This window comes from Pituophis catenifer, unplaced genomic scaffold, assembly GCF_029215685.1.
Source record: "Pituophis catenifer annectens isolate HBS135680 unplaced genomic scaffold, rPitCat1.0.hap2 SCAF_1, whole genome shotgun sequence".
Lineage (NCBI taxonomy): Eukaryota > Metazoa > Chordata > Lepidosauria > Squamata > Colubridae > Pituophis > Pituophis catenifer.
In genome coordinates, this window is record NW_027256881.1 from 322,148,410 (window position 1) to 322,173,440 (window position 25,031).

At 42.0% G+C, this 25,031-nt stretch overlaps 1 protein-coding gene across 1 annotated transcript; it reads left to right on the top strand.

Annotated features, from left to right (window-relative positions):
• The first annotated feature begins 6,704 nt into the window (after positions 1-6,704).
• On the top strand, positions 6,705-23,211 carry TMEM260 (transmembrane protein 260). Its single transcript, XM_070931646.1, has 11 exons — positions 6,705-6,768; positions 8,496-8,536; positions 9,542-9,625; positions 10,956-11,073; positions 12,551-12,723; positions 15,786-15,957; positions 17,034-17,182; positions 18,900-19,076; positions 19,843-19,896; positions 20,271-20,361; positions 22,531-23,211. Exons 1-11 carry the CDS (start codon positions 6,727-6,729, stop codon positions 22,798-22,800), a joined length of 1,371 nt encoding a protein of 456 aa, XP_070787747.1. The 5' UTR covers positions 6,705-6,726; the 3' UTR covers positions 22,801-23,211.
• The last annotated feature ends 1,820 nt before the right edge of the window (positions 23,212-25,031 follow it).

Consider the following 25,031-nt stretch of genomic DNA (forward strand, 5'->3'; position numbering starts at 1 on the left):
ATTATTTATAATACTTGTACAAGTTGTAGTTCACAGTATCTAGGCACGCTATGTTGCTTGTTTGTTGCACGAAGGCATTTCATGGGCTCATCAGATTGGTAGTGACCGTTGAATCCAACCTCTGCTCAAAGCAAAAATTCATCGAGTTAAAACAATTCAAGACAATGGCAGTATGTATGCTTGGACATACCCAATGAGTGAGATCCCCCATCACTGTAGGTCAGTGTTTCTCAACCTTAGCAACTTTAGAATTTGTAAACTTCACTTCCCACAATTCCCCAGCCAGTTAAAAGTCCATCTTAAAGTTGCTGTGGTTGAGAAACACTGACCGAAGTAATTGATCCCACTCCCTGTAACTTAAATCTGTAATTCAATATCCAACACTCTGAAATAAGAAAGAAGAGGCCCTGACCTTCTCCTTGTGATGTCCTTTCAGGCATATTGAGGAGTGCATTACATTTCTTTCCAAACGTTTTTTCCTGGGCTAGGTCCTCCCTTCACCTTGCCACTTCAGTCTTTCCTCATAGGGATTGGTTTTTAGTCCCACATTATCACGTCCATGTTTTCTTGGCAACATGGATGTGGTTTGCCCTGGCCTATATCAGGGGATTCTTTTCAACTTTCCAGGGCCATTAGCAGCTCTGGTGGTCCCAGGCAGTTCCCTCATTCAAGGACGAAAGCAGGACCAACTTTCTTCAGCTTCCAGAAAGAGCAGAGCTGACTACGTCTGCGTTTGTGGAGACTCTCCAGATTAGTGTTTCTGAATTTTAGCAACTTTAAGATGTGTGGACTTCAACTCCCAGATTACCCAGCATGCTTGAAGGTCCACACAACAATTGCTGAGGATGAAAAACACTGATCTGGATAGAAGCTAATAAAGGCTGGTGCACCGAATTGCCTTACGGTACGCCTTGTCTCATAACATTTTGTAGTTCTAGCATGTGTGAAGCTTCTGTAGTTTTGATTTATCAGTATCTTGGGATGCTGTTCTTCTGTAATAACAACCTAATTAGTTATTAATTTAAAATTCAAGTGTTAAAAAAAATATGCCAACAGCCTAGGCTTTGGTGGGATCTTGCCGAAAGAAAGATATATATTTTTTCATGATGCTACAGTATGAGTTTTGGGGTGATAGCAGGAGAAGCACCATGAAGGTGGCATCTGTTTGTTTGTTTGTATTTAATTCTGATGAGTGGGGACTAGTAATAATGGAGGAAAAGATGCATTTTCTTGTTATCTATGTTTGCAGGCTTTCTGGCTCGCAGGCGGCAGGAGTCTTTGCTGTGGGGATGTTTTCGTTTTCCCGTCTAACGTGGCAATGGTCTATCACAGCAGAGGTTTTCAGCTTAAACAATCTGTTTGTGGGGCTGCTGATGGCGCTTTCCGTGCAATTCGAGGAAGCAACAACTGCAAAAGAGAGATCAAAGGTAGCCTACTCAGGATCAAAAGGCTTCAGGAATGGTTTCCTTTCCCCTTAAGCCTCTGGGGAGTAGGACCAAACTACATAGGGTGGTTTAAGCCAATTGTTCCTCACGCTTGGACTCTCTGAATATATTGGGGATGTAACTTGCCAGATACTGGTTGGGAATTGGACAAGTTGTAGCTTTCACTGGCAGTAGCAGCAAGATCTTGGCCTAAAGTCCTTTCCCTTCACTGATCTTTGAAATGGAGGTATGTGAACCTCTTCGTATGAAAGGTGAATGTATCGTCCTGCCACTGTTGTGACAGGATGTGATGTATGAGTCAAAGTGAATTTTCAAGTTGATCTTGGGTGTAATCAGGAACTCTCTCTCTGCTGGAGCTATAGCTTCCTGAAGTCTCTCTTAATATATCTCCCCCCTCCCCACCCCCGATATGCAGAAGGGAGCCCAGTTTGGGGATGGGGGAAGCATGTTCACCTAGGACAAGATAGGCAACACATGACAGTACGTGGCTCCAGAACAAGCTGTTTTTGCAACCTTGGAGCCCTTTAGTCATGATTGTCCCAAATTTGTGGCGTAGTTTTGCACTCTTCCCTTCCAAACTAAGAAACCAACAAGATCCACACCTACCGCAATCTCAGCCTACCCACTGAAGCCCTCAGTTGTCCAAATACTATGTGCAACCTCTGCCCACCTAAGATAACTTCTGGTTGTCTACTATTGTACAACCCTTGGATTTTCTCGTAATCCCGATCAAGTACTAACCTGTGTACCTTTTATAAGACCAGCCAAGGTCACCATTTGGCTTCCAGGATTGTAAATATGGAGCCATGTGAACAGATATGGTCATCCTCCACAGCTCTGGCTGCCTTTTGTCCAAGGGACCAACACAGTATTGGGCCATTATGCTGCAAGCTCCACCCTTTGGAGCTTGAAAATTCCTGCAGATCATCTGCACCTCTGTAACTGTCTGGTTTGGTTCTGCAACCCAACAGGACAGACACAGACTTCAGAGGATAATTAGAGCTGCAGAAAAAAACAATTGCTACCAACCTGCCTTCCATTGAGGACCTGCATACTGTACGAGTCAAAAAGGAGGCTGTGAAAATATTTACAGACCCCTCACATCCTGGACATAAACTGTTTCAACTCCTATCCCCAAAACAACGCTATAGAGCACTGCACACCAGAACAACTAGACACAGTTTTTTCCCGAATGCCATCACTCTGCTAAACAAATAATTCCCTCAACACTGTCAAACTATTTACTAAGTCTGCATTACTATTAATCTTCTCATCGTTCCCATCACCCATCTCCTCCTACTTATGACTGTATGACTGTAACCTTGTTGCTTGTATCCTTACGATTTATATTGACATTGTTTCCTGATTGCTTATTTGTAACCTATGACTATCATTAAATGTTGTACCTTATGATTATTGATGAACGTATCTTCCTTTATGTACACTGAGAGCATATGCACCGACAAATTCCTTGTGTGTCCAATCACACTTGGCCAATAAAAATTCTATTCTATTCTATTCTATTCTATTCTATTCTATTCTATTCTATTCTATTCTATTCTATTCTATTCTATTCTATTCTATTCTATTCTATTCTACTCTACTCTACTCTACTCTACTCTACTCTACTCTATTCAGATGCTGCAGTGAGAACAAACCGCTACATGTCCCAGAATTACTGTAACAACAAAAACAATTTGGAAAACCAATTTAAATCCATGGTTAGAATTGATGTTTACCTTTTTTCTTTTTTTTTGCAGATCTGTAAAGTGGGTGCCTTCTCTTGTGGACTTAGCATGTGTAACCAACATACCATTGTGATCTACGTGCTTTGCATTGCTTTGTGGGTTTCCTCTCGCTTGTTCAGGGAGCGTGTGAGTATTTGAAAGTCTAGAAACATGCTCGGAGAGTTCCTTCCCGCAATCTGGCCAACTCTACGAACAATGGATGGTTCCAAATGTCAACAACCAACAACAATAATAAACGGGAGGATACAGAATTAATAAAAAATCTGCACCTGTCTGTTTCACATGTGGAGATGAGAAAAATGACTGCAAGGGTATCCTGTCTTTTTGAGTTAAAAGGCAGAGCTGGAGTTTTAAGAATAGTCCTTGCTTAATAACCAAAACTGAGACTGGCAACCACATCACTAAGTGATGTGGTTGTTAGGCAAGACATCCTTTATGCAAATTTGCTGCATAAATTTGCATAAAGCTTCTGCATAAATTTGCATAAAGCTTCTCCATTGATTCTGCTTTTTGGAAGCTGGCTGTGAAGCACGCTTATGGTGATCATGTGATGGTCATAAACACCCACAAAGTGCCCAAATCTCAATTATGAGACTGTGACAGCCGTAAATGCAGGACCAGTCACAAGGATACATTTTCAGCACCATTGTAAGTTCAAAGGGTTGCTAAACAGGGCGGTCATTAAGCGAGAACTATCTGTATGTGAGAAAGATGCTGGGTTGGAGGTTGCTCATTCACAGAATAGCTGTCAATTATTTGCTACTCTCTCTGTTTTTGCTACCTGCCTGGACATGCCTTGTTTCCACATCAGTTTCTGGTTCTTTTAATGTTTATATGTTGATGTTAAAAAATGAAATGAAGCAAGAAAATCTGTCGGTGGCTAAAGAAGATGTTTGGAGCACATTGACACTTCTGAATACTTTGGGGTATTGTATTATTAATGCTATTGTTATATTTTTGAACAATGTACAATATATTTCACTACACCACTTGGTGTTATAATTCTTAGCGGCCACCATAGCAATTTGGAAGCATCTTTATGCTCCGCCTTAGTTTGAGAGAATCAGCTTCTGTTTTGTCTGTGGAGATTCTCAACCATCCAGGTCATGGTTGTCCCAAGAACTGAAGAAGCTTCTTGGATGAGAAGTGAAACTTTTCAAGGAAAAAAACCAAGCAAGTCCAGTTGCCTTTTGAAAAGCACCTTTGGGACAAAGTCTGTTTTACTTATTGAGAAAGTATCTTATTGAGATACTTAACTTCTTCATCCTCTTGTTGCATATTTAGAGATTCCAAAGCTGGTCTTTTTGTTTGAGGCTCAAACCCTCTCTTGAAACAAGGGCCACTGGATTAAAAACACTTCTAAATGGAGATGTACTCTGCAGGTAATGCTTCTTGTAAATTACATTTAATGGTTACTCCACTTCAGTATCCTTGGTTGGTTCCTATGCTCTTCCATGAGACAAGTCACGTGGTCAGGATGACTTGCCACTCATTTTAACAGGAAAAAGTGGCTTTACTCCTTTCTATCGCCTCAATAATTTTTTTAAGTCTGAATCTCTCAGGAAAGGGGATGTGAGAGTGTTACGGTAATATCACTATAAATTCTACTCTGAGCTTATAATATTTAATAATTTAAATTGGCTATCTCATATTATGTCCCTGTATAATCCATAGTTCTCAGAAGATTAGTTGCCCCTTTTTGGTGCCCCTAAGAGTAGGCCTCATGGGTTTCCATGAAGGTGAGGGTATCAAAATCAGCAATATGGAGAGTATTGTGATTGTAGTCTTGACCCTTTTGTATGTGACATTATTGCACAAAGAAAAGGTGTGAAACATCCATCACAATGTCCCAAAGATGCTTTCTGAAAAGGCAACTGGACTCCCCCCCCCCCTTGAGACGTTTCGCTTCTCATCCAAGAAGCTTCTTCAGTTCTAACTGAATGGTGGAAGGTGGAAGGATTTATATTCCTTGCAGTTATCTGCTCGTTAGCACTCTTTCAGAGTCACTAAGACTGCACTGGAATAGTGCAAATGATTATGGAACCTTCTTGGAACTGAGCTGAGATTGCCAGCTGAGATTGCTGGCAACCATCATCTGGATGACTGAGAATCTCCATAAATGTCCATCACAATGCTATTCCTGCCACTTTGCAGATTTCGTTCCCCATCTACAGATGCTGCTGAGAAAGCTTCAGCTCCTCTAAATATGGATGTTCCGATTGGTAATGGCCTTTAGAAGATCAGCACTAGACTTTTAAGACATTTAGATTTTAATTTAATTATTGTGGGGGGAGCGTTGATCAAAAACCATCCAGTTTTTAATCATTGCAAAGTGGTTTATCTCCCCTTTGCAGCATTTCTCCTATCTGGTCCTGTCATGGCTTAATTTCAGTGGCCAAAGGTGCCAGTGATGTGATCCTTGGGAGCCTCAGATACTATTTGTTTCAGTCTGAAATTGCATCCTGCCATGCAGAAAGGATCAGGGTGATGTCATCTTCCAAGAGTAATCCACGGAGAATGCCCATTTTTAACATCATGTTTTGAGACTCCATATGCAAATTAAGATATCAGCTCTATGCGTCAGTATATTACTTGTTTGCTGCCTAATTTAGAAGATTTATGCACTCTAGGCATCCAACTCAGCATATTTGCAATTCCAGGGGATATATTTCAAAACAATATAGCAAATTAAGACATAATACTAAAAATGCATAAGTCAATCTTAAATCCATCTCCCAGAAGGTGGGATCATCTATTATCTTGGCCTGATATCTGGGGGAAAAGCCATCTTTTAAAAACTTTCCTGAAGATTAGCAGGATCGGGGCCAACTGAAGCTTAGTTTAGACAAGACTTCTCTCCTCTCTGTCCACTTGCAGCAATATACCATATTTTTCGGAGTATAAGACGCACCGGAGTATAAGACGCACCTTAGTTTTTGGGGAGGAAAATAGGGGAAAAAAATTTCTGCCTACTAGGTATTCATCTGGCTAGTCCTTAGCCTGGTCAGCTTCAGCACATTAGATCACTTGCTGGTTTTGAGGTTGGGGCTGGTTGGGGCTAAAAAACAGCTTCTAAAGCACAGCTGATTGTCGGAGGGAGCAGCAATTCAAAAATCAGGCAAAGCACGGAAGATCGCTTCGCATTGGGGCTGAAAAACAGTTTCAAAAAGGAGCTCCAGTGACTAAAGCAGGCAAAGCACGGAAAGGGTAAGAGAAGGCAGCAGCTGTTTCGGGTAACCATTTTGAGCACTGCACGGGGTTACATTTGGAGTATAAGACGCACCCAAATTTTCAGCCTCTTTTAGGAGGGAAAAAAGTGCATCTTATACTCCGAAAAATACGGTAATGCAAACAGAGGACTCATGTAGTGCTCATGTAGTGTTTTTTTGGTGTAGGAGCTGACCCTGAGCAATGTGCTGAAGCTAAGTTTCTGCTTCTTGGCTGGTTGTCTGCCTTATCTCTACTTGCCTATCTCTGCCTACCTCAACAAAGCTCGCTGGACCTGGGGAGACCAGACAACCTTTAAAGGGTTTATGATCCATCTTCTCCGGGAAGAGTACGGCACGTTCAATCTGGTAAATTTGAGTTCTCCTTTTAAAGAACAAAGTTTCTCTTAAATACTAAACCTGCGTGATATTGCATCTTTCCGACTCACAGGTCAGACTCTGAAAGGCAGAAGGGATTTCAAATTATTGCCATTTTTGTTATTTGTCACTTGCGGTTTAATAGTCCTCGCACCTGTTCCTTAGGATAGCTGTAATCACTTGGTGACTGGAGAAATCATTTAAATCCCCTCCAGCTGTTCAAGTCATGGGATTTTCATTTAACATGAAGGTTAATGCAACCCAGTTGCAGCCTGGAGCTCTCTTCTGGCAGAGGAACGTGAAGGCTGTAAAGATCTGTATCATATCTTTCCTCCTGCCCTAGAAATCTGCTTTGTATCCCATTGCCAACCCTCTTAGGTGGGCTGAGCCAAGACAAGGCAACTGGTTACCCACTACACTTCCTGTTGAAGGAAGCTTCCAACTTCCAATAACTCCAGTACACTGAACTTCCAATAAACTCCAGTGTAAACTGCACTGGCTCCCTGTATGCTATCTGTATAATTCATATTAGGTAGGCGCATCTTAACTGCTTTTATGTTTTGAAGTCGGTGGTGATATTTTAAACTTACTACAGTACATAATTGATGTGTAGCTTGTCCTTGAAGTGATCAGAGGAACTCAGGCGTTGGACAGGATTATGTTTGGTATTAGCATTTCCCAAAAGGGGTATTTTGTGTGTTAAGGCCAGTTTGATTGCAGCAGTCAAGCCAGCTTCGGGTCTATCTGGGCATGAATATTCAGTGGATTCTCAGTTTTTTCTGACTTAGGACTTTTCGGTGAGTAAAAATGACAGCCTTTGGCCATGTGCAGCTGGCAGGGTTTATTCGCATGACAGCCAGAAAGTATTTCAGATAATTTCTGTTTGAACTGGGATGGTGCTTACAAACAGGAAATGATTCCATCAATTTTTCTGTCCCTTTGCTTGTTTTACTGGTAGAAGTTGCAATCTTGTACAATGTTGTCGTGGCTGCATGGGGTTCATCAGTTGTTATTAACTCTTTGTGAATACATACTTTATTGGCATTAATGAAACCCAAATAATGAAGCAACCATTAACTGGGAATCTAGAATTCATTTTCAACCATTTGTCATTATATTTACACCCTGTTTCCTCCAAAATAAGACATCCCCTGATAATAAGCCCAATTGGGCTTTTGAGCGCATGGCAATAAGGCCAAGCGCTTATTTCAGGGTTCAAAAAAATATAAGACAGGGTCTTATTTTCGGGGAAACATGGTAGCTATCCCATAATGATTGGCACATGTGATGTGCCAGGACTATAGGTATGTATTGGGTGGATGGGGAGAAACTAAAAGGTGAAAAAATCCTGAAACTGTCCAGTGAGAACTGAGCATGTTCAGTATTGACTGTCTGAAGATATAGGGGTTATAGAAAGGGAAAAAGGCTGGGATGGAATGGCTGGAGCCCTGAGCAGGAATCCTTAACTGAAGTATTTTGCTGCAGAGCCCTTGAAGTTGGTTTGAATAATGCATTGTTTAAGTTAACATTGCATAGTGTGGTTGCAGGCCAGATAGTGACCAAAACCCCTCTGTCATAACTCGGAATTGCTTGTTCCTGATGAAATGCATGGATATTCCAGCATAAAGATCCTGGGTGCCGGCTGGGTTAACCAAAATGGACTGTATAGCTAGACTTACACTAAATAAATAATCCTGATTTTCTTCTTTTCGGTGCAGGCAAAATTGGAAAATGGATCCAGTACGACTGATGTATTGCTGTAAGTGAATGCAAATTGTATGGATTATAGTGTAATTATAAGCATATCTGACACAAACATTTCCTGTTGCGTTCAGTGGAGCTTATTTGCAGTAAGTGGGTGCAAGATTGCGGCTTTAATTTGTCCTTTAGGCAATGGAAGATTTAAAAGACTTTGGGGAAAGTACTGTCTTGTGATCTTCATCCTGTATTCCTTTTCGACATCCCAAATGTTTCAAGATCTTAGCAGAAAGAATAAGACACGTTTTTAAACTGTATGTATTTACAAATAACCATTGCATCTCACTTTCCATTAAAACAATCCCCAAGTGGAGTAAAATAAACAAATGCAAATGCATGTGTGGATTAAGAAAGGATGGATTGCAATAACAAGATAGAATGAATTTAGGGGTGAATTTATGAAAGTGATATGGATGGAAATAATTATTCTCCTTTGACGTTGTGAGTTATTTGATTGTGATAGCTGGTGGATCCCAGCCATTTCTGAGTGCCAGATTCAAGCAAATATTGAAAAAAGGGAGAACAGGTATGATTCAGGCCCTGTTTGGGTGTCTGTTAGACTGGATTTTAGGATGAGAGCTCAGCACTTCCTTTCCAGGCACCTAATTCCTGTCTGATTCAGTGGCTTTACTCTGTATTGTGAAAGCATCCAAAGAGCCATGCTGGCGCAGTGGTTAGAATGCAGTATTGCAGGCTAATTCTGCCAACTGCCAGCAGTTTGATCCTGACCGGCTCATGGTTGACTCAGCCATCCATCCTTCTGAAGTCGGTTAAATGAAGACCCACATTGTTGGGGCCAATATGCTGATTCTGTAAACTGCTTGAGGAGGCTGTAAAGCACTATGAAGTGGTATATAAGTGCTACTGCTTTTGCCAGAGGCTCTGACATCTGCCTTTGGCTCTTATGCAAGAGATGATTTTATAGGGTGTAGCCCCCTTCATCTTTCCATGAACTTTTGCTGTCATTATAGTTGCCAAATACTCTTGTTCTCTGGCTTCCTTGCAGTTTTCAGGTGACCCACATGAAGATGGAACTTTCCCTCGTTGTCCAGGCCTTTGCAATTGCTGCATGTGTGTGTTGTGCAGTGAGGTACTGGGGTTTATTTCAGGCTTAAATATTTCCAAATTGGAGATTTATTTGGAGATCCAGAAAGTTAGACTGAACTAAGTTTCTCCCAGACATGTATGTGTCTGGCTCTGCCTTTTTTAGATTATAGCTTTTGGAAGTTAAATATGTGTGTATTTATATATGTAAATACATGGAAGCTTTTGGAAGTTAAATATGTGTGTCTGCACAAACATATATAACACTTACATATATAAGTGTTTATATATGTTTATATATAAACACTTATATAGTGTTTATATATGTTTGTGCAGACACACATATTTTGTGTGTGCACACAAGTGTGTCACATAAATTTATTGTAGAAGACAAAGTCTTCAGGATTGGTTTCATATAGAGTTGGTAACCCTAGATCAGGGGTGTCAAACTTAAGGCCCACGGGCCAAATCCAGCCCGCCTGGTGCTTAGATCTGGCCTGCGGGGCAACCCTGGAAACAATGAAGGACCAGCCCGCAATGCCTCTGCCAGCAAAAACATGCGGTCCTCCCAAGCTCCATTTTTGCTGGCAGAGCGCTGAAGGAGGCTGTTGCAATGGCTCCCCCCAGCCCTGCCTTGGCCACGACAGGCACTCCTGACACCACAGGCGCTCCCAACACACACGCGGCCCTCCTGAGCTCTGTTTTCGCTGGCAGAGCACTGCAGGAGGCCGTTGCAATGGATCCTCCCCAGCCCTGCCTGGGCCTCCATAGGCTCTCTGACATGAGTGATGTTGAGGTGGACCTGCCCACCCCAGCCACACCCCACCCCAGCCATACCTCCCCCGAGGTCAAACACAACCCTGACGTGGCCCTCAATGAAATTGAGTTTGATACCCCTGCCCTAGATTAATAAAGTGGGGAAGAGTTTGCCCAGACATGCAGATAGATAGATATAGATTTATCTGCTCTTAGATTGGGCTATGGGATCATCTTCAGTTCAGACTCAATTTTCATTTTGGTAAATTCAATATATTTGTTATATTCAATTATTAAAAAAAAAAATTAGCTTTTGAGAAAACTTGTTCATTTATTTCCTTAAAACAATCATTCCCAGCTGATGTCCTCTGCCATAGTTGGGAGTAGCAGAATTGTAGTATAAACATACCTGGAGGGAACTAAGTTGGAGAACAGCTGTTGTGTGATTTTATTTTTCATGATTTGTTCCAGTTACTGTCACTGCTGTTCACCTCTGCTTTTAATTTGGGTTAGATGTAGAATCGTGTAAGTAATAGGTTTTATTCATTTTGCAATTTCTTGTTGCATGTGTAAACTGTCTTTATAAAGGTTTTAAATTATATTTTTTCCCTCCACTTTAGGCCGAAGACAGAGAAGTCACAGCTGATTTGGCTGTTTACGTCAATGTTATTGACGTATTCTTTTTTCTTTGCTTGGAGGGCAAATTTGGATATTTCGAAGCCCCTGTTTAAGGGGGTGGTGAGTTTGCTTAATTAAAAGGGATCATTTTAATTTAAAAACAAAAGTGGGATTCTGGAAGGGAGGTACCATGCATTTTAGAAACTTGCTTTCATTTTGCAGATTCATATTCAGTGTTATTGTAAACACCCTCCAAACATTGTTGTTTAAAAGCTGGAAGCACACAAATAAAAAGTACTTTTGTTCCAGGCTAAGATATTTGCCTGTTTGGCCTCAAATGGTCTCTCTTAGATCACAACACTTCACTGAGGTCTCTGGCAGAGAATGCTCCTGCTATTTGATCCTCTTAATGGGGGAAGCTGGAAACCAATTTGAAAGTGGTGTTGTAAACCATCCAGGTTAGATGGGCAGTGTAGAAATTTAATAAAATAAAAGCACCTTTTAGACTGGGCTATATCATCTTCAAAATCCATAATCCCCTAGAACAGTATTTCCCACCTTATCCATTTCTGGGTTTGTAGACTTCAACTCCCAAAACTCCACTGCCAGAATAGCCATTTATAAGAATTCCAACAGTTGACGTCCACATTCCTGGCTATGGCCAAGGTTGGGAAATATTGCCCCAGAAGCACCATATTCTCAAAAGCTGCATTCACATGCTTGGGAAAAGTGCAATAAACCATCACTCTTCCAGAACAGGACAAAACCAAAATATTTTCTGTGGTTCCAATAACACTGTGGTTCCATCTTTGTTTCCAAAGATTTGCTCCATCAAATACGATGATCATAAAAAAGGTGCTAGAATGAGCAGAAGCAGATAAATTAACAATGGAATTAAAAGACCGAGAGGAAACAATTTATTACGAGACATGGAATAGATGGTATAACTGGTTGGAGAAACAATCCAAAATTAATGTATAAATGTATAAACATAAGAGAAGATATTATAGATATTGTGTAATAGATAGGTATAAATTGCAGTGAATATAGAAATTAGTAAAGTAATATATAAAATGTACGTGTATATAGTTGGTTATAGATACTATTAAAGATGCCGGTATCGGAAAGCTGTAAAAATGTAACAAGGATGTTAAAGATGTAAATGTTGGAGGCTGGGGACAGCAAAAAAGTCACTTCCTGTCCAACCCGGAGTTGGGAAATGGGCCATTTCAGGCATCCGGAGGGCCTCTGAGGGAGTGGGGAAGGCTGTTTTTGCCCTCCCCAGATGCATAGAGAGGATCTGGAGCCAGGTGAGAAAGAAAAACGGGCCTTCCCCACCCGCCCATGCCCTCCAGAAGCAGGAAACATCCTGTTTCCCTACTTTTGGTGGGCCCACAAGGCCCAAAAATCAAGTGGCCGGCGCGCGCATGCGCACCAGAGCTCAGCTGGCGTGCCCACTGATATGGCTATGTGTGCCCTCTGTGGCACGTGTGCCATAGGTTCGCCATCATAGATATAGGGTTTCCTGCCTAAGTAGGGGGTTGGATTAGAAGACCTCCAAGGTCCCTTCTAACTCTGTTATTCTATTCTTCAACAGGTCGAGCGATTCTGGATGCAAAGCAATGCAGTGATTGTTGTTCTAGCTGGCTTTGGCTTCTCTTTACTCTTCTTTCTTGGTGAGATATTTCTTGGAAACAGCAGAATGATTTACAGTTTGGAATGGCTTCTGGCAGCTGTTCTTGTTACTGCTCAAATCTATTCCAATTACAGGTAATTAACAGGGAGCCAGCAGTTAATAATGTTTATTGGACTGAGCACTAATGTCCATATATTTTTCTTCTCCATTCCCCCAAATTACTCAGGGTAATATGTACATAGAACCTAGAATTTTTGCTGTTTTCTGTTATCTCCATAGGTTGTGGTAGGCAAAGATTTACCCAAAAGTTTCTAGCTGGGGATTTGATTCTTGCACTTCTCTATCTATGGATGGGGAGGAACAGGCTCAGACTCAACCCCTCCAAGACCGAGTGGCTGTGGCTTCCGGCGCCCCGATATAGTCAGCAGGTGCCATCGCTGACTATTGGGGGTGAATCTTTGCCCCCCATGGAGAGGGCTCGCAATCTGGGTGTCCTCCTGGACGCGCGGCTGTCTTTAGAAGAGCATATGACGGCCGTGGCCAGGAGGGCCTTTTATCAGGTTCGCCTGATTCGCCAGTTGCAGCCCTTTCTGGATCGGGACGCCCTGCGCACGGTCACTCATGCCCTTGTTGCTTCCCAGTTGGACTATTGTAATGCTCTCTACATGGGGCTCCCCTTGAAGAGCACTCGGAGGCTCCAACTGGTCCAGAATGCGGCCGCGCGGGTGGTTATGGGCACAACTCGTTATGCCCATGTGACACCCCTCCTGCGCGAGCTGCACTGGCTCCCGGTGGTCTTCCGGGTGCGATTCAAGGTGTTGGTTACCACCTTTAAAGCGCTCCATGGCATAGGACCCGGGTACCTCCGAGACCGTCTTCTGCCACCAATAGCCTCCCACCGACCAGTTCGTTCCCACAGAGAGGGTCTCCTCAGGGTGCCATCAGCCAAGTTATGTCGGCTGGCGACGCCCAGGGGGAGGGCCTTCTCTGTGGGAGCCCCAGCCCTGTGGAATGAACTGCCCCCGGAAATTCGTAAGATATCTGACCTCCGGGTGTTTCACTGCGCATTGAAGACCCTGTTGTTCCGCCAGGCCGGACTATCAATACAATAGTTTTAAATTGGGGTATTTAAATTTATTGGGGTTTTAAATTTGAGCCACTTATGTAATTATTTTAAATTTTATATCATTGTTTTGTCTGTGTTTTTAAATAGGCTGTACACCGCCCTGAGTCCTTCGGGAGAAGGGCGGTATAGAAATAAAATTATTATTATTATTATTATTATTATTATTATTATTATTATTATTATTATTATTATCATCATCATATTCCTATTTTTTTGACTAAGGACAACCAGTGTAAGATAACTCACTGAAGTTAGGAAAGATGTTGAGAACCAAGAACAAAAAAAGAGCCTGTAGTACAGTGGACTAAAGCACTGTTATTAACAACTGCTGCTTGCAATTACTGCAAGTTCAAATCTCACCAGGCTCAAGGTTGACTCAGCCTTCCATCCTTTCAAAGGTAGCTGAAATGAGGACCCAGATTGTGGGGGCAATAAGCTGACTTTGTATAAATATACAAAAGGATGAAGGCGATTGCTTAACGCATTGTAAGCCGCCCTGAGTCTCTGGAGAAGGGCGGCATATAAATTAAAGTAAAAAAAACAAAAAACACAAATGGATGTTGCTTCTTGGGAAAAAGCAGCTAGTCTCTGTGTTCTGCACTTAGGGAAAGAGAGGTTCAAATCTCACACAGTGCTTTCCTTTAATGAATTGATTTGTCAATGAGAGCAGGAAGTTTACTCATTCAGTTTCTGAGAGTCTGCATCCTAAGCAGGGGGGAAATGCTCTTGGTTTGGACCAGATCACCTGATCCGGTAGCGATGGAGGCGGGTGGTTCGGAGAACCGGTAGCAAACATCCCTGCCCCCCCCCATTGCCCAGCTGAGCCGCGCAATCATAAGAGGCTTTTTTTTAATTTTTAAAAGCATTTTTTCTACAACCTCTTCGGCCAAAGAGGTTATAGAAAAAATGTTTTTAAAAGGAAAAAAAGCCTCTGCCGATCAGGCAAGTCAGCTGGGATCATCAGAGGCTTAAAAAAAAAAAAGAAAGCCTCTGCCGATCAGGCAAGTCAGCTGGGATTGTCGGAGACTTTAAAAGCATTTTTTACAACCTCTTCAGTCAAAGAGGTTGTAGAAAAAATGGTTTTAAAAGTTAAAAAAAAAAAAGTTGGCCACGCCCATTCAGTCATATTACCCCCCCCAAGCCACGCCCACAGAACTGGTAGTAACAAATTTTACATTTCACAAATTTTACATTGATCCTAAGCCCTTGTATCCTAACATTAGCCCTGATTAATAAAACTTCATGTCAGTCTTACTTTCTTGGTAGTGTTTTCTCATGCTAGAGGCTTGATATGTTTGAAGTTCGGAAGAGCAAGCCGTTGACATGAGTAAAAAGAGCTACCTTCCCTAGGGAGGATTCCTAATCATAAAATGGCTACTATGAGCCGCAGTGGCACAGTGGTTAGAGTGCAGTACTGCAGGCTACTTCTGCTGATCACCGGCTGCCAGCAGTTTGGCAGATCGAATCTCACCAGGCTCAGGGTTGACTCAGCCTTCCATCCTTCCGAGGTCGGTAAAATGAGGATCCAGATTGTTGGGAGCAATATGCTGACTCTGTAAACTGCTTAGAGAGGGCTGTAAAGCACTATGAAGTGGTATATAAATCTAAGTGCTATTGCTATAGGCAGAAAAATGTGCAATTTATCAGGAAGCTAGTAGGAGAAACGCCTGTATCTTAGTCGCTTTTTTTTCCTAAGCAGTTGGGCCTATTTCCAAACGGGATCTTGGGCTATCGCCATCGTTTTTAAAAAAATTTTAAAGAATGAATTTTTGGTTTTTGAATTTAGTTTTGAAATAAAGTGATGATACAAGAATGGGGTGCTTTGTTTTCTGCTTGAGAGGGGGATTGAAATCTGGGTACACAGTGCTCTAGGCTTAGCACTTTATCCATTGCAGCACACCTGAGGTGTCTGATGGCCCATTTTTACCATCAAAGTTCTTCTCCTGTGCATAGCATCCTTCCTTTCAAAGGATGTAGTTGATGTAGCTACCTGGGGTTGGACTGAAAACAAAATGTTTGCTTGTTAGGTTAACAAATCTTTCTTTTTTTAAATTTTCCCTTTTGAAACAGTGTCTGTGACCAAAGTAACAACAATGTTGTTGACCGGTTTGCCATGAATCTTTTGTCCTCCATGCCTCCAGATGCCATCATCTTGCTAAGAGGGGACCTGCCTGGGAATTCTCTTCGCTACATGCATCATTGTGAGGGTATAAGACCTGATATCAGCTTAGTAGACCAAGAGGTCAGTAGAATATCATAGAATGGCTGCAAACCAGAAGTCCCCATTTTGAATTTTGCTTCTGCCATGGAGATACTAAATATAGAGAACTCACTGTGTCTTAGCACCTTTAATGACAACTGAATAGAGACCAGTATAGGATAATACTGTCTCTATTGCCAATTTCTATCCTCCCATATTGCATCTGTTCTGGGTGATTGTTGAATTGTGTTTTCCTGATTTATGAATGTGCTTCTTGTTACAAGATCATTATTGTGCAACTAACTGAGTTCTGTAGTACTGAATAACTTAAACTAGCCTCTGGGCTAGTTTCTTGCTTCTGAGGGAGGAGGGAGCTGGCAAAAAACAGAAGGCAAGTTCAACAGCTGTCAGTCTTCTTTGAATGTTGCAGTGATGGAAAGCAGGAATTACCTTGCCTTTAAATGTGGTTCACTTCTTCTCCAAAGCAGGCTGGAAATATCAAAAGAGAAACATTGGGTCATGATATTCTATGAGATGTTGTTCATAGATGTCCTACTTTAAAGAATTCATCATGTTTGTGTGTGTATGTGGAGAGAGCAAGAGAGCGCACATGTATGTGTGCTGGCTAAGTTGTTGTTGTTAGTTGTGAAGTCGTGTCCAACTCATCACGACTCCATGGACAACGTTCCTCCAGGCCTTCCTGTCCTCTACCATCCTCTGGAGTCCATTTAAGCTCACACCTACTGCTTCAGTGACTCCATCCAGCCACCTTGTTCTCTGTCGTCCCCTTCTTCTTTTGCCCTCAATCCTTCCCAGCATTAGGCTCTTCTCCAGTGAGTCCTTCCTTCTCATTAGGTGGCCAAAATATTTGAGTTTCATCTTCAGGATCTGGCCTTCTAAAGAGCAGTCAGGGTTGATCTCCTCTAGGACTGACCGGTTTGATCGCCTTGCAGTCCAAGGGACTCACAGGAGTCTTCTCCAGCACCATAGTTCAAAGGCCTCAATTCTTTGGCGCTCAGCCTTTCTTATGGTCCAACTTTCACAGCTGCTGGCTAAGTAATGGTAGCCAGAGTGGTATGTAAATATTTTAAATAAATACAGTTTCTTCCATGTGCTAGATGATGACTTACCATTGGTATTTGCCAAAGCTGGCTAAACATTTACCTGGTGTCACCTTTCCTGGCGACCGTTGGAATCCTGTAGAAGTGCCATTACCGGATGGAACAATCACATTTAACCTTCATCATTTCCTCAAAGTAAATAAACAGTAAGCATTCCTTTTCACCTACTAGTGTACATTCATACATGGATGTGTGCCTAAATACATACCTGTCTTCTCTGCCATGTTAAATAGTGTTATACAGTGTTCATGAAAAGGAGTAAGTGATGTTTTGTTTTATGTTTATGTTTTATTTGATTTGTATACCGCCCTACTCCCGAAGGACTCAGGGCAGTGAACAGCCAGACAATAAAATAACATAGATACAAAAAATTTAAAAACCAGATAAAATCAGATTAAATCATTTTGGCCCAGACAAATTAAAACACCCCAATGATTTAAAAACAAATTAAAATTTACATATTTAAAAAGGGAAGAGATTAGGCCAAGCCCGCCTGATGGAATAAAAAGGTCTTCACAGCGCGGCGGAAGGTGCGCAGATCCGGGATCCTCCGTATCTCTGGGGGGAGCCCATTCCAGATGGTAGGTGCCCCCACAGAGAAGGCTCTCCCCCTAGGGGTCGCCAGCCGACATTGTTTGGCTGACGGCACCCGGAGGAGTCCCTCTCTATGAGAGCGTACTGGTCGGTGGGAGGCTATTGGTGGTAGTAGGCGGTCCCGTAAATAACCAGAACTTGAGATAAAATAAAAGGAAATGTGGCTAGCCTTAATTTATGTTTACTTTCACTTCCATATAACAGTCAGGGCCATTTTTATATGTATCAATACGTTGTCCCAAAGGTGTTTTTTCAAGAGGCAGCTGGACTTTCTGGTTTTTCTTTGAAGACATTTCGCTTCTCATCCAAGAAGCTTCTTCAGCTCTGATTGGATAGTGGGGAATAGAAGGATTTATACTCCTTGGAGACAGCTGGTCATTTGCATTCTTTTAGCAAGTCATTAAGGCCTCCTGAAGGTTTATCTGTGTCAATGGTTGTGGAGCAGGGTGTCAAACTGGCGGCCCACGGGCTGGATGCGTTACATGCAGGCCATGCCCACCCCAGCTCCGTGAAGGGGAAAAACATTGCGACATGTCACGTCATGGCAATGTGACGCCGCAAGATTGTGGTTGATTTGAGAGTATGGAAGGATATCTCACAAAAAATGGCTAAGATCTGCTTTCTATCATTTCAGACATAGAATAATTGATTTAAGTCAGAGTTCCCCAACCTTTCCAGGTTGGTGGTCCATGGCCCACAGGTTGGGGACTCCTGATTTAAGTTAAAGAAGAAAAATTCTATTTGAATATTAGTGGGGGGAAAGCCTTCCCAATAACAAGATCGGTTTGATCAATTATTATGAGAGGTAGGATATTCCCGTCACTGGTGATGTTCAAGTAGAGGACTATTGGGTTGTTCTGTGGAGCAAAGTTCAGTAGCCTAAATGGCTTTGTCCTGTTCTGAATTTCTATGAAGTCTTGAAGTAAACTCTCGTCCTCATCCTGTATCTAGGACATGGGTGTCAAACTCATGGTGTCATGTTGCCATCACATGACGTTTTGTGATGTTTTTTCCCTTCATGGAGCTGGGGTGGGTGTGGCCTGTGCATGAACCATCCAGCGCGCAGGCCACCAGTTTGACACCCCGATCTAGTACAAGGTTAGGCAAGTATTTCTAATCATTTACACAACTGAACTTATTCAGCATAAAATAAACCAACCATCACTCCTAGCTATCTTCATATTGGTTGCTGTTAGTGCTATCATAGACAAGCACCATTCTACATGTCCACTTACCTTTTTTAATGAATAATTTGTTTCTTTGTAATAGCAAAGACACCTTTGTTTGCATTGGACTCCATGAAGGTGACCCTACCTGGAAAAAAGACTATTCCCTTTGGCCCTGGGGCTCTTGTGATAAACTTGTATCTTCAAAAGTTCCCTTTGATCCTGAAATGTGGGTTGAGCGTACCCAAAATCTCTACAACTGGACTGAGGAATATGGAAGGTAAGTGACACATACCGTATTTTTCGGAGTATAAGATGCACCGGAATATAAGACACACCTTAGTTTTTGGGGAGGAAAAGAAGAAAAAAGCTGATTGGTGGGTGGATCTGCCTCCCAGAATACCCCCAATCAGCCGTTCCCAGAGGTGAATTTTAGCAACAGGTTCCTTGGTTGTGAGCTCTGTGCCTTGCTTTGTTTTGCTTTTTTTTTTCTGCCTCTGAAACTTCTGAAACTCTGTTTCAGAAAAAACTTGTTTTCCTGCCTCTGAAAGCCTCCGAAACAGAGCTTCAGGAAAAACCCTCTGAAGCTCTGTTTGGGGGCTTTTTTTCTGAAGCTTTGTTTCTGATGGTTTTTTCAGCCTTTGAAACCTCAATTTGAGAAGCTGGGCAGGGCTACATTCAGAGTATAAGACACATCCAGATTTTCACCCTCTTTTTTTGGGGAAAAAGGTGCGTCTTATACTCCGAAAAATACGGTAGTTGATAGTAGCTTCTAAAAAGTTGCAAGAAGGGAGTTGGAAGAGTGCAAATGTACTGTTCATTCTTTTTGTCATTAGTGAATATATAGTGGTAGCGTCAAAAGTATGTTTGGTATGGATCCAGAGAGGGTTTGGATAGAATCGTCAATGGACATGACTGAAGGGATAACATCATTATACTCATTCCCATCAGTTTTATCTGGAAAGTTTTAGTTATCCTGTTCATGCTCTGTCTTTGGGGGACCTCTACCTGGTCTTGCATATCAACTTACCTGTATCTTTTTTAAGGTTTGACTCATCTTCCTGGGAGTTAGTAGCAAATGAAGAGATGTGGCAAGCCAGGTGAGACCCTGTTTCCTTCTGATGCTTCAGAAAAGGTCTGAAAGAGAGGATAATCATATCAATCTACATACAAATTAATTATATTGCACATTGTAGCACTGAGCAGGTAAAACTCAGAAGAAGCACAGTGACAACCTAAGAAGCTGCTGTCTAGCAGAGGAATGGAATATTACCTTGAGTTAATAAATTAAGGCAATTGGTGCCCTTCAGATGTACAGCTTCTAATGCCATATCCAGTAAACAGCAGCTCAGTATAGTGAATTGGGGTACAATCATTCCATGGGGAATTGAATCCTACCTCCTCCTTCATGGATGTCAGTTGGTTTTTAAAGAATATACAGTTCACTTCTGTTGTTGTTTTTTTTCTCTCCTAGGATGAAAACAGCCTTCTTTCTTTTTGACCTTGCAGAAACTGGTTCCACATCTGTGGAAGAGAAAGCAAAGCTTTACACACTTGCTTATAAGGTGAGAACTTTCCACTTTGGGATAGAAAAGCTCAAGCGGTCTATATGTTTGCACATGAATAAGTCATAATTTTGGGGCAGGAATCACTTGTAGTTTTGCACTATGTAATGGGTGTAGTCAAAATGTACTGCAGTAGGAAACCTGGCTATTCACAAAATGGGTGTCAGGGTAAGTCAGTGTTAATGTATCTGTTTAGACCGGTGTTTAGATGTGCGAACTTCAATTTCCAGAATTCCCAAACCAGATGATGGCTGGGAGTTTCTGGGAGTTGAGATCTACACATCTTAAAATTGTCAAGGTTGAGAAACACTTTGCTAGATTATTATGATGCTCCCTCTCATTTGAGTGGGCCAATTACCACGTTTCCCCGAAAATAAGATCCTGTCTTATATTTTTTTGAACCCTGAAATAAGCGCTTGGCCTTATTGCCATGCGCTCAAAAGCCCGATTGGGCTTATTATCAGGGAATGTCTTATTTTGGGGGAAACTGTACCATACCCCCAAATGTCCCTGAAAGTCATTATGTTGCTAGGGGTTGAGGCTTTATAACAGACCAGCTTCATATTTAATATTTTTTACTAAATAAACTTTATTTAAAATGTCATTTAGGCACCAAGGGATGTGCCTGGGATCTGGGTGGTATCTATCCCTGTGTTTATATGGTTGATAAGTGTTGATCTTTCCACTGGTTCCAGTCATCAGATCAATTTATATAAAATAGTAAAGCCACAACCAGGAGATCCATTTCCATCTGTCTGGCCACTAGGCATAAGGCTGGGCTGATATCTTTTCCTCACTGCCGTCACCTGCTTTAGGCCTCCGAATAAGGCATGACAGCTGTAGGATCCAATCTGGGTCAGTCACAGGGACCAGAGGTTTAGTCTTCCAAGCTTTCAGACTCATGCTGAAGCCCATCGTCAGTGATTTCTCTCTAGCAGAATGTTCCCGCCGAGAGAATTTCCCTAAGGATGGGCTCCAGCACAAGTCTGAAACCCGGAAGACTAAACCTCTGGTCCCAGTGACTGACCCAGATTGAATCCTGCAACATTATTTTGGGATACGTATATTTGTCTTCATTTGTGAGGGCATGATAGCTGTTTCTACCTCACTGCTGTTGAGTGCTGCCTCTAGATAGCTGGAGAGATTCTCCTTCACTTTGCCTCAGAACTGTGGGACTTTTTCACTGTCCTGTGATAACAAGTTAGGTGCCACAGCTAAGCTTACTTGGGAAGGTTAGCAGACTATTGGGGATGGCAACTATGAAAGTCCACTTAAGGTAGTGCCTTGAGGTTCCTGTACAAAAGTAGGACCAAGTTCTCATCTACAACTTGTAGAACCAAGCAGAAGCAGGAAGCTATTTCCAGCGAGCAAAGACAGGCCTATGGGTGATTAGCTAAAGAATAGTATCACAGCAAGTTTTCTGTCTCCCCTTTCCCTCCCCTTCCCCCAAAAAGAGCTTTGCTCATGGTTTGTTACTTGCAGGTCTCATAATTGTGTGAATATGAAAAAGGATGGATGTTGATTCTGTATCAGTAGCAACTCAAGTGCATGTACATTTTTCTTTCCACTTCCTGCGTTAGAATAATAATGGCCTAGCAGTAAAATGGATACAATTTAGAGAAATAACCCAAGTTCAGTTCTTTTCTTTTGCTGTTTTCATAGGCAGAATGGCTCCACTAGAAACAAAACACATATCTTCAGTTCATTTTTGCTTATTCCTCACCCTTTTTGCTCTCTAGCTTCTCTCTCTTACTTCTCTCTTCCAGTTTACCTTTCAGATTTATCCTTGGGATTATTATTCTTTAGTTTCCCCTTGAGAATCCTACATCTTTATTCCTCTTTTCAGTTGGATGACATCAGAGCAGTATGCCCAATCATCAGCCGCACACATGAAACCTCTTAGCTCAAATCCTATACACACTGGCTGGGGAGTGCTTAGCGGAGCTTATTTCTGAATAGAAATGCAGAGAGTTGCATTTCATGGTTTAAAACATATGCTCATAAACGGTGTCCTATTTTTCTTCACTTGCAGAGACTTTATTATATATAGATGCTGTTTATGCCAGGCTCGACTGCTTTAAAAAAAAAAGTGAGCAAATATTTGTAATACAGGGAAATGATATCTCTGAGATTTCTCTTCAACCCTGAACCGTCTTCTGTGATTTACAGCTGTACAAGGAAATTGTAAACACGTATAAAACTCATCCAGTGAACTGGCACAAAAATTACGCCATCGCCTGTGAGAGGGTGCTACATCTTCATCCAGCAAGGGAAGACCCAGAGGTGCTACTCTTAGAAATCATCAAACACTTCCGCCTTTACTTGGAGGAAGCTGCAGATGACCCCCAGCAGAGCAGTATTTTGCAAGCCATTAAGCATATGAAGAAAGAACTTCGGGAAGTGAGAAAACTGAAGAAGGCAGCGAGGCGACCTGTGTAGGACATGCTGAGCTCAAGGGAAAATCTGTCGGAGAGGAAATGAAGAGTAAGAGAAGGATTCCACAGACAGAAATAAAGCAAGCTTAAATGCAGTGTTTTAGATAGGAGGAAAAGACTAATCAAAAGAAGGGTTTGGTGGTTTAGAGAAGCATGAACAAAGGCTGGGGGACATGAATTGGAATTTTTCTCCTTTTTGATGTTACAGTGTGGGGGTCATTAAACGAAGCTGAACGTTGGAGAGTCTAACTGAAAACATCTTAACACAGTACGTTGATCATTAGAGCCGTGGTGGCGCAATGGTTAGAATGAAGTATTGCAGGCTAACTGCCCATCGTCTTGAGTTTGATCCTGATGGGCTGAAGGTTGACTTAGCCTTTTATCCTTCCAAGGTTGATAAAATGAGGACCTAGATTATAGAGGGTAATATGCTGATATTGTAAACTGCTCAGAGTATGCTGTGAAGCACTGTGGAGCAGTTTATAAATCTAAGTGCTATTGCTATTGCTAATTTGCTTCCCTGCCAGCTACAGTCAAGTCTCCCTTGAGGTTAGCTCTGATTATAGGATACATCTACATTATATTGCTTTCTTGTTGACAATATGGAAGCTGTCTTCTATGGTTGGCTAGGCATTGTCACTTGCTGTGAACATGGCTACCAGATAGAACAGGGTTGTCAAATTCAATTTCATTGAGGGCCACATCAGGATTGTGTTTGACCTCAATGGGCCGGGGTAGGCGTGGCCAGGATGGGCATGGCCAGCTTGACGTCACTCGTGTTGGGGGTGCCTGTGGCGGTCCGACCACTCTGCCAACGAAAATGGGCTTCCAAGCTCTGTTTCCGGCTCTGATGGCCTCCTGTGGTCTCTGCCAGTGAAAATGGGCTCCCGAGCTCTGTTTTTGGCTGCGATGGCCTCCTGCAACCCTCTGCCAGCGAAAGTGGAGCTCGGGAGGGCTGCTCCCGAGCTCTGTTTCGCTGGCAGAGACAACATGGGCCAGTCCTTCGCTGTTTCCAGGGCAGCCCCACCGGCCAGATCTAAGCATCCCACAGACCAGATCCGGCCCCTGGGCCTTGAGTTTGACACCCCTGAGATAGAATAAAAGACAGATTCATATTGACAGAGAGTTTGATCAAAGGCTAACAGTCATTATCACTTTTGCCCTCATACCAAGCATGGAGTATCACAAAAGCATTCAATTGAATTCTGTTGGGAGTACAATGTTGGACTTGAGATGCCTCTAATCAGGATATTCATATGTTCTGTTTAATTTATCTGTTTGTATATGTTTATGTGCTACTATTTAGTGTTAACATCAGAGTCAAAATCTTAATAGCAAAAACTGACCTGATGGAATTGGGCATTTGATAATCACAGAATTCATAGAAATTACAGGACAGTTTACCTCTTGAAAGCCAGTGGTCTCTGAACCACCAACTTCTTTCCATAAGGTAAAAATTTACACTACTTGCAGCTTTTTCTGAATAGACATGATCTGACCAGAATTAATACTACAGGTAATCCTTATTTAGTGACTGCCTTGTTTAGCAACTGTTCGCAGTTATGATGGCGATGAAAAAGTAATTTTGCAACCAGGCCTGACATTTACGGTTTTCACAGTCTGTAAAGCAAAAGAAAGCTGAAGTTAGATCATAAACAGATGTGTGCTTTCATTTAATGACCAAGCTGGTCCCAATTGTGGTCACTTAACGAGGACTACTTGTGCTCTAATCACCTAGGAAGTAGATTATTCAAAAAGGATGGACCATATTTTATAAATTGAGTATATGTTATGAACATCAAAAGGTCTCAGCTTCAATCACCTACATTTCTTCAAGAAGAATCAGGTGCAGCTGATAGGAAATATATTTCTGTCAGATTTTAGAGAGCCATTGATTATAGTTTCAGGTATTTAAAATAAGTTGTGAGGGGGCTGCTTCACAAACTGTAGTGAGAAATTGGATTTCACCCAGTTTTTTCTACACAAAGTGCTGATTTTGAGCATATAATCCTCTACCTCTACCCTTTTTTGGACCAGATAACTTTAAGGATTGATAATTCCTATATAAACTTCTCTGATTGCTGAAATCTTCCTTGGATACTGCCTGCCAATTGAAGTAAGGTACACTGAAGATGGGGTATATCTGAACTTGGACATCATGTGCAACTGTATATCCTTGAAAATAGAAACGTGTACTTCCAGTCATAATGTTGTAGTTCTGCCACAGGAGCGAAG

Excerpts from the sequence above, each read along its gene's own strand:
- TMEM260 (XM_070931646.1), top strand. The coding sequence starts at position 6,727 with ATGATCCATCTTCTCCGGGAAGAGTACGGCACGTTCAATCTG. Across the intron at positions 8,537-9,541 it reads AGTACGACTGATGTATTGCT|TTTTCAGGTGACCCACATGA; the intron begins GTAAGTGAATGC and ends GCTTCCTTGCAG. Across the intron at positions 15,958-17,033 it reads TCAGCTTAGTAGACCAAGAG|ATGATGACTTACCATTGGTA; the intron begins GTCAGTAGAATA and ends TCCATGTGCTAG.